At 49.5% G+C, this 9,533-nt stretch overlaps 1 protein-coding gene across 1 annotated transcript; it reads right to left on the reverse strand.

Annotated features, from left to right (window-relative positions):
• Positions 1-258: 258 nt before the first annotated feature.
• On the reverse strand, positions 259-1,985 carry LOC144105157 (uncharacterized). The gene is made up of 3 exons (XM_077638323.1): positions 1,727-1,985; positions 803-971; positions 259-731 (listed from the first exon to the last, which is right to left on the reverse strand). Exons 1-3 carry the CDS (start codon positions 1,914-1,916, stop codon positions 365-367), a joined length of 726 nt encoding a protein of 241 aa, XP_077494449.1. The 5' UTR covers positions 1,917-1,985; the 3' UTR covers positions 259-364.
• Between the last annotated feature and the right edge of the window lie 7,548 nt (positions 1,986-9,533).

Raw genomic sequence — 9,533 nt, forward strand, 5'->3', positions numbered from 1 at the left:
CGAGGCTGACCAAGACAGACATTCTTAAAGGGATAGAGGACGACGTTTCTAATGTTCGTGTCCAAAACTCCACAAACCGTCTCCGACGTCGTCTGTGTCAAGGGCGGTTCACATGCAAGCGATTGAGCGAACTCAGCGACCAGCGGCACGGCGCAGCGATGCTTTTCGCAGGGTTCCGTTTCACATGCGTCGCTCCACAGCGTTTACTGCCGCTGCGAATCTCAGTGTTGCTGGCAAAGAATACGAGCTCGCGGTTGGTTTCGGTGGTTTGCAAACGTCAACATGGACAATGTTTATGCATTATTTTGCCACGATTACTCAAATTTTGTTAAGAAATAAAGAACTCTTCTTTTTTAAATATCAACTACTTCTTATCTTGATGGTAATAACATCTTTTTTTAAGTCCGTACGTGCGGTGTAACCATTGGCCTGTGCGCTGCAATTGCATTTCGCACGGCCTGAATGTCCCTGTCAGCAGCCTCCACTTCCTGCCGCCTTTTCTTCTGTCGCTTGTTTCCCCTATGTGGGAGAACCTCTGGTGAAGTTGCTGCCATACAGGATGGTCCTGGTTCATCAGGAAGGCCTGGGACACTATACATGCATTCAAATCATTTGGCGATGCTTCTACTTCTTTCGAGCCTGGCGATGCTGGGCTGCAGCTGGCGTGGCTCGTCTCGGCTGCTGCGCTGGCCACCTGCACGTGGCTCACTGCGTCGAGGTTGCAGAAGCTCCTGAGTAGAATGTACAGGCTGTTAATTGCTGTCACTTACACATTCAATTCATCATTAGTATCATTGCTTACCGTCTCGTTTCCATGGAGTCCCTCAGGAACTCCATCTGCTTTAAATGTGGCCAGGCCGTCTTTGCAGTGGCTCCTGACCCACTCTTCTTCCCATCTTTTTCGTCTTTAGTTTTTCGCCTGTACGTATCTTTTAGATTTTTCCACCGAGCAATAATCTCCTCAACTGTTACTGAAATATGGAGCAGTATAGAGCAAATTAGGAAACAATGGCAGACATGTGGCCCAAAGTTTAGCATGAACATGTACAAATTCTCATCTGTTAGCACACAAGAATATTGCAGAAAATGTTTACAACACACGATTCAGTACGGAAGCACGAGTTTTTTTTTCTTCTAAAAGGCAGTTTTACTGATTATGCATGCATGCATGACTGAACTGAGGCACACACAAGATGAATGATTTATTTTGCTGACACGCACGAGATGATTTTGCGCGGTTCAGAAGCTGCAGATTAATGCTACGTACAAGACTACGATGAGCGGGCAGTGCCGCGGGACGGAGCGCTCGCTCTACATACACGCAAGCGACGATTTTACTAGGCTCTCAGCGCCCGGATTAACTGCACGGCTGAGAAAGGTCGCCTCCCGCATTTATAAACATAGCTGAGAACATGAAAACGTGCACGTCGTGCATTTCACGATTGAAGTGAAGGGTACAAAATGATGCAGCTAGCGTGTCTTAAGAACCAAAAACATTTGCTCACGGCTGCGTGATGCCGACAATTTTCATACAGCTCATCTACGCACAATAGCCGGCGCACCGAAAAATAAACACCGAGCAGTACGCAGGAATGCGCGGGGACATAAAACAGTTTTTGACACGCTGCAGAATCCTGCCAGTGTGACGAGGAAAATTTGTTGGCTGCAGAATGAAAAAATATGGCTGATAATCTTCGAGCTCGCCACAAAGCGTGCTTTCACCTACCGGTGTCGTCAATTGCTCGAATTGCGTCCCTCACTTCTTCCCAAAGGGACTCCTTGGTCGACTTATTGCGGAAGTTATCTTTAACATCCCATAGAAGTGGGCGCTTGGATACTTCGATGATCAGCACCTCATTGAACAGTCCACGCGACATGTTGTCGTGGTGTCGGAAGCGCGTGTAGCAAACAAACATTGTCGTCTTTCCCGCACGAATCCTCTTCTTGTCACGTGGCTTTTCCGCCGTGCAGTCATTGGTCAGAGGGCGGAGCTATCGCTCTGTCGCTGCGAAAATTTCCAACTTGTTGGAACCCCGTCGCTCCGGCCCGCCGAGCCGGCGCGACGGGTCGAAACAGGTTTTTCCGTCGCTGCGACAGGATTCGCTGGCATTTTCGCTTGCATGTGAAACGGGCTTCAGAGCTAGGAGGAGCTCCGAAAACAGCGTCTTGTCACCGGCCGTACTATTTGTCCGGACGACGCCCTTTCATGCTTGGATGTAGGCGGTCTTGCTCACTGTCAGCTTACCGTTCTTCCGCACATCCAGCAGTTTGTGCGGGAGGAGATTGCTTGCCAGTTAACATTGGATACCTGCCATCCAGCCCCAATGCCATCGCTGTCGCGTTCTGTTTCGGGTTTCATCTAGAACGAGGTTGCTGAGGTCCTGCCACCTGCTAATCCACTCTTCTGCTCACAGCTGCGCTGAGATATGCTGAAGCTGTTGTCCGGCTGCGACCTCAGCCGGTTGTTCCTGCTTAGGCGCCCACCTGGGCCCATCTTCCCTGAGCAGCAGCTCGCCCCTACACTGCCACTAACTCACCAGCCTGTGCCTCGCACCACTCCGCGCCCTATGAATCTCTGGCGCACACAAGATAAACTCGATTTGCTATGCCAGCGGTATCGCTGGTCATGTGGTCCGTTGGTGCCGGACGCTCGGATCCCGTCCTCACAACTACGCGTGCGGGCCGTCGTACGAAGTTCCATGCCCTCCGCACCGGCCCCTTCTCATCTGCCTCCTAGTCCCCTACGTCTCGATGTGACTCCTACAACCGCAACCAACGGCCGCCGTCTCTTCGACACCGTTCGCTCTTTCCTGTACTCCGCCGGTCACCACTCTTACAAGCGGAAAACTAGGCGCCGCAGTTCCGGAGGAAACAGCTGCGCCGTCAACGACCGTCTCAACTCTATTACTGCTCCTGTGACCGTTATAAAAGGCGTTCCTGAAGGTGCTTGTTGAAGGTTTCCCTGTTGAGGCCCTTATTAAAACAAAAGGATTATATGGCTCACATCGAAAGGTCGTGTCTGGAAAATGTGTCGCACGATGAGGTTGCAACTAGAATGAGAAACTATGTGTAAGTTTTGGGTAATTCAGCAGTAAATTATTGAGCGCTGTAGTATGTTGTGATGAATTATTACGTCATTTCGTTACTTGATTAATGATAATTAACGTTATTCATTAGTGCTAAGTAACATTAGATTAGTTAAAATTATGCTAAGACGCATAACTATTGCTGACTATTCTCAAAATATTTTTGTAAGAATATGTTGGTGATTATGACGTAATTAATTAAGATAATTGTGATGTTCAAGAAATTTACTTAGGGCTGGTTAGCAATAAAGTTGGCGGGGATTTGGGTCATAATGCTGAACAGGTAATGACGTCACCAAAGTCAAGTGATAGGATGACTCATAATTTTGAGTCACAAGTCACACTGAAGTAATGACGTCATACCAAGGTCACTTTATATGATGGCTTGCAAAATGGGGAGAGTTATGACGTAACATCAAAGTGATGACGTAACACGCGAGCTTAGTCACAATCGCTGCCACGAGAGGAGAGAGGAGCATCGATAGTAAGAGCCGCGCGGCTCAAAACCGTATCCGCCGAAGTGACGACAGTGGTTTGAGCAACAGATATCGCAGGTGCAGATGAAATCCCAGCGATGGCATCACTGATTGACCTCAATGTGGTGGCAGTATTCCCGAACACATTCACGAGATTTTTGAGCAACTATTCTTCACAGTGCATTCTGGGTGGTGGCATAGCATTTCGCTTTCCATACAGCGTTCATGTTTGCATACAGCTTACATGCTTACGTGTCGTAGCATGTCATACCCAAAAATCGCACATAATAAAGGCCGGACATCAAGAAGAAAATGCCCAGTGGTGCAGTAGTCACACATACAGGCAGCAAAAAATGCAATGCTTCCGCATGCAGACTTCAGTGCCCTCGTAAATTTTTACACTGGTGCTGCATTAGTCACAACTTAAAGAAGTGACGATGCCGCTTTCTCAAATTTCGCTTCGAATCGCCACCGCTGACCCCATTCGAGCACTCGCAGCGTGCACCGCCCGCCTCATCATACAAGGCCTGTCCTGCACAATTGATTTTATCGTTCTCTTCCACTCCTCTCATGACATCATTGTAGGGTGGCATTTTCTGTCCACGCATAACGCCATCATCGACTGTAGACGGGCTCAAAATGAACCGTCGCCGCTGTGCGATGCTCTTGTGGACGCCTCCCCTGATACCGCCGTGCATATTCTCGCTGCTGACGGCACCGACGTCCCGGCTTCCTCTTCTGTTCTTGTGCCCTTGACTTGTGCTCCACTCGCGGACACTGCTGTCCTTTATTCCCCATCCCACCTTTTGCGCACCGCAAATCTGTCAGGCTCCCGCATGCAATGCTCGCAATTTCTGGTCGTTGTAGCGCCCTGTACGTTCCGAACCCGTTGCCTTTCCCCACCACTTCGGGGAGAATCACTTACCGCGGTTGATGTCATCAATCTCGAAGGCGCATTCCAGTCCTTGATAACCATGACGGGCAAGACATCAACCTCCTCACTCCTCCAGTCGAGGTCGCCGAACTGACCTCACCCAATATCTTTTCCCAATCTGTCGATGCTGAACTACAACCTTTCCAACACGACCAGCTCGTCGCCTTTGGCGATTCCGCGCGTCCTTCGACTCTCACCAATAACGTTGGTTGGTGCAACAGCGTGTCGCCACCATATCGACACTGGAACCCATGGTCATTTGCGCCACAGCCCCTAGCGCTTCTCCTCCGCTGAGCGCAGCTTCACTGATGAATACTTGAACGACATGCTACAGCGTGGAGTAATCCAGCCCTCTCACAGCCCGTGGGCTTATAGAACTGGTTTCAATAAAAAGGACGGCTCTATTAGATTCTGATTAGAAAAGTAGACTACCACCGGTAAAAAGATTACTCGAAAGGGTGTCTACCTTGTTGCTCGTATAGATGACGCGCTTGTCGCCTGCAGGAAGTGGAGTACTCTAATTCTTTGGATCTCCGCTCTGGGTACTGTCAGGTGCCGATGGTCGAAGCTTATCACCCGAAAACAGCTTTTATCACGCCTGACGGGCTGTAGGAATTTACTGTGATGCCCTCCGGTCTCTGGAACGCGCCTGCCACTTTCGAAAGCATCATGGACAACATCTTCAGCGGGCTGAATTGGCAGACATCCGTCTGCTACTTGGATGATGTCATCTTCTCGCAGGTATTTGCGTATCACCTTCGCCTCCAGAGTGTTCTTCGATGCCCCAGCGATGCTGCCTTGCATTTCAAATTGAAGAAGTGTCTCCTTGGCGCCCAACAGCTATCTTACGTCGCGTCCAAGCATGGTGTTCTGCCGATCCTTGCCAAGATCCGCGCAGTTGTTGATTTCTCGAAGAATACATCGATAACACGGTTTTATTGAACTTTGCTCGTATTTTCGCCGGTCCGTGAAGAATTTTGTTGAAATTATCGCCCCACTGACAAAAATTCTCGCCGGCAGCCACGACATGTCAGCCAGGTCTCCTGCACGCGACGAAGCTTTTACAACGATGCGCCATCATCTCACCTCCCGTTCGATCATGGACCATTTAGAGCCTTCCGCGCCGACAGAACTCCAAACGGACGCCAGCAGCGTCGGTCTGGGTGCCGCTCCTGCTCAGGAGAAACCTGGCTTCAATGAGTACGTCGTTGCATACGCAAGCCGTGCGGTCACAAAAGGGAAGAGTAATTATTCAGTCGGGGAAAAAGAATGATTGACGATTATTTGGGTGATCACACACTTGCGCCCTTATATATGGGCACCCTTTCGATGTTATAACAGATCATCATGCCCTTTGCTGGCGGTTTTCTCTCAAGTATTCCTCTAGCCGTCTCGTTCGAAGGGCTCTCCACTTACAGGATTACAACATTCGGTTCAGTTGTCGCTGCGATCGTAAACACTTCAATGTCCACACCCTCTCAGGCTCCCCTGTGCTCTCTCATCCTGACCCACCAACTTTTCCTGGCCTCACACCTTCTTCTCTTGATACCACTAATGTCGTTTTTGAGCAGTGCAAGGATCCATTGATTGCTTCTGTTCTGGATTTCTTTGCAAACACTCGCCTCAAATCTAGAGCGCTGCGCCGTCAAATCTATCAGTTTGTCGTGGGTGACCAGCTACTGTAACGTCGAATGTAAGTACCCGATAGTTAAAAGTGGCTGCTCGTGATTCCACGTCGTTTCCGCTCCTCCATTTGTGCCACATATGACTATGAGTAGCAAAGCGCTCATGCCAGTGGGGTGAATATTTTTACCCGTCTGCGTATCCAATAATATTGGCGGGGCATGTAATGCGGTACGTACGCTTTTGCCTCGAATGTCCGTATCACAAAAACCCACCACCGCACTCACCTGCACATCTACAACCATAATCTTGTCCAGCCCAGCCAACCGTTCGTGTTGACATAGAGCTTTACGGCCCTTTTTTCAGCACTGCGACACGGCACCGCTGGATCATTGCCGCTATTGATCATCTCACGCAATATACGGAAACTGCCCTATTACGAACTGCGACAGCCTCTGACGTAGTTGGTTCCATACTTCAAAACATTGCACTTCGAAACGGTGCGCCTCAGGAATTGTTCAGCGATCGTGGCTGCGTGTTTTTGTCCTGACGTTGAAGCCTGTAGTCGGGAGTGTCATATCATTCAGCGCCAAACTTCCTCGTATCATCCCTTCAGGAACTGCATGACATAGGGCTATAATCGGACCATCGGCGAAATGTCAGCCAAGCACACCACTTCCAATCGCTCAAACTGGGACCTTGTTCTGCCCTTCGTTACCCAGCTTCGCATCGATCCCTGTTGCCTTCAATGCTTTGTTGCTTCGATTGAATAAAAAAACGGCCGTGGCTTAGCTTGGTTAAGCCTGGTGATTGCGAAGCAGGGTCAGCCTTGGTTAGAGATTTCTCCTGTCTTTTCTTCGAACGCTCTTGTCTCTGCTGGGGTGTTTCTTCTGCACGCTGTTTTCTTCGCTTTTCGTTTTCCTTCTCTCAAAACGCACGTTCCTTCTCGAGCCGCTGCTGCCGCTGTTCCGGGGTTTCTTGGACACGCCTCTGCCGTTTAGTCGCGTTCCAGCGTTCTGAACTAGTAGAAGGAGACTCACTGTCGGGCAAACTCATAATTTCTTCCTTTGCTTCTGCTGTTTCCACAGAGGAGGTTGCACGTTGTCGCCGAGCTGCATACTGGGCACGCCGCTTAGAAAGTCGTTCTTCTCGTTCTTCTTCCGTCTCCGTAGCTCGCTGATGCTTCCTCTTTGCATTCTGCCGAGCTGCCTTGTTCGTAGGCACCATCGTAACATCTGGCTGTAAGACTGCCTTGGCGAGGGGAGCGGAGCTGTCTTATAGAGCTGGTGTGACATCACTCTGACCGTAGCGCCCCTGGTGAGAGGAGCGGGAGTTAGGCCGCCGTTGGTGGCTACCGCCTCGCCTCGCGACGGCGTGAGATGGGGCCCGTTTTTACACAGCTGGTGTGACGTCACTCTAGGTAGCGTGGTGTGACGTCACGCAGCGAGGTCACGGTAAATTTCAATGGTGCCTACCACCGCCTCGCCACGAAACGGGCTGAAGTGCGACCTAAAGTAGTATTGCTTCGCAATAAAACTTTGCAGACGAGTACTGTCTCGAAACACGTGCGTATCAACTGAAGTCAATCAAATAGAGCAGCATAGGAATGCGACAACAACTCATGATTTACCACAGCGCAGCAAACACGGGCAAAAGGGAGACGAGACCAAACAAACGCTTGTAGCAGGTCGACGGGTGTGAAAATAGCTTTTGATTGCTGCCCATCGCTTGTTTTTAAATAATCCGGAAAGTCTAATTTTAAACACTGTGCCGCCGCAGACTTTGTGGAGCTGCAGAATGAATAGTCTCCGCGCTGAGTAAGACAATCGCGTGCACCACTTAACATTCATTCATTGCCGGGCGTGACACACTGCGAGCAATACACGTTAAGTAGTAATTTTGTCTTTGGCGGACCGTCTTGTGTGTGCATCAAACTGAAAACCGTCCAAACACTGTTTATTCCCAGCAAAGTGATTCGATGCACGTTATAAGGCCGGTATTTACCTCTAGGCCGCAAAGCCTAAAAAATTGTGGCTCCAAGCTAGGCTGTGAAGGTGATTGGACAGACAAGCTATGCGGTTTTCATTCAATTTTTAGCGTGGTGATTTTTACTGACGACAACCACACAAAAACGCTACCGTAATCTTTACCGGCAGCTCCTGGGATCGAACCCGACCGCGGCGGCTGCGTTTTTATGGAGGCAAAACGGTAAGGCGCCAGTGTCCTGCGCGATGTTAGTGCGCGTTAAAGATTCCCAAGTGTTCGGAATTATTCCGGAGCCCTCCACTACGGCACCTTTCTTTCCTTCTTCTTTCATTCCCTTCTTTATCCCTTTCCTTACGGCGCGGTTCCGGTGTTCAACAATATATGAGACAGATACTGCGACATTTCCTTTCCTCATAAACAATTATTATTATTAAACACATGCGGGGAAAAGGAACGTGCTTCATTGTTGTATAAAGCGCGGGGGACGGATGGAAAGAACTTTTATTATAAAAAAGGAAAGAAAAAATCTTCCAGGGTGGTCTCCTACTAGTCCAGAAGTCCGCGGGCTTGTGCCTCGCATAAGGCCTGATCCACCAGCCCTTTCTGGCCGGCGGGCTGAGCGGTCCGTAAAGCAGCCTCCCAGGAAGAATGAGTGGGTTTGGGGATCGGTTTACTGCCTGTGGGGAAGTACATTTCGAAAGCACGGGGATGATACGGCGGCGTAACCACTGTCATTAAAAGGAACGAGAGTGGGGTCGACGCTGCGCGGCATAGGAAGCGGGAGAAATTCCAGACGTCGGACCCCGACATTGTGGCCTGGCAGTTAGCAGTCGAGGTAACGAGTGGCACATGGCCAAGAGAGATGGGGAGACGCCGGAGCAGAGAAGACCGCGTCACCAAGCGCAGATACTAGTTGAATAACGTGCCGCCTTCACCACGTTTCTCGTTTTTAATGTCTGTCGCGTAGCCATTACGACAGGCAAAAATTAGAGGAAGCTTAAGCTTCGCCTTTAAGAGCAAGGGCCAGGTTGCGCAACTGTGGCAAATTCGGTCACAAGTTATTGACATTGACGTCAAAAAGACGACACGATAAGACGTCTCCACGTGATGCAATGAAGAATCAGCCAATTAGAGCAAAGCGGCGCCCCGAGAGCATTCCAGGGACCATATGCTTAATTTTTTTGTAAAAAAAATAAGAAATGAGAAACAATGAAATTAACTAACATTTTATATTGCCAAAGCATTGTGTTTGAATTTTGTAAATATTAAGGAAAACAAAAAGCCTCCGAAGTTGTTCTATTTATTAAATTGGCTGGTGAGTAACTTTCGGTGCCGCGGGGGCTGTTGCGGGCAGTAAAAAGGCCGCTTTGGACGAAAGCAGCTGTTTCACGTCGTGTTATTGTTTTTTGCGCGGCGTCTGGAATCGAG

Source organism: Amblyomma americanum, chromosome 1 (assembly GCF_052857255.1).
Source record: "Amblyomma americanum isolate KBUSLIRL-KWMA chromosome 1, ASM5285725v1, whole genome shotgun sequence".
NCBI lineage: Eukaryota > Metazoa > Arthropoda > Arachnida > Ixodida > Ixodidae > Amblyomma > Amblyomma americanum.

Excerpts from the sequence above, each read along its gene's own strand:
- LOC144105157 (XM_077638323.1), bottom strand. The coding sequence starts at position 1,916 with ATGTTTGTTTGCTACACGCGCTTCCGACACCACGACAACATGTCGCGT. Across the intron at positions 972-1,726 it reads TCGAGCAATTGACGACACCG|TAACAGTTGAGGAGATTATT; the intron begins GTAGGTGAAAGC and ends TCCATATTTCAG. Across the intron at positions 732-802 it reads GACTCCATGGAAACGAGACG|GAGCTTCTGCAACCTCGACG; the intron begins GTAAGCAATGAT and ends CATTCTACTCAG.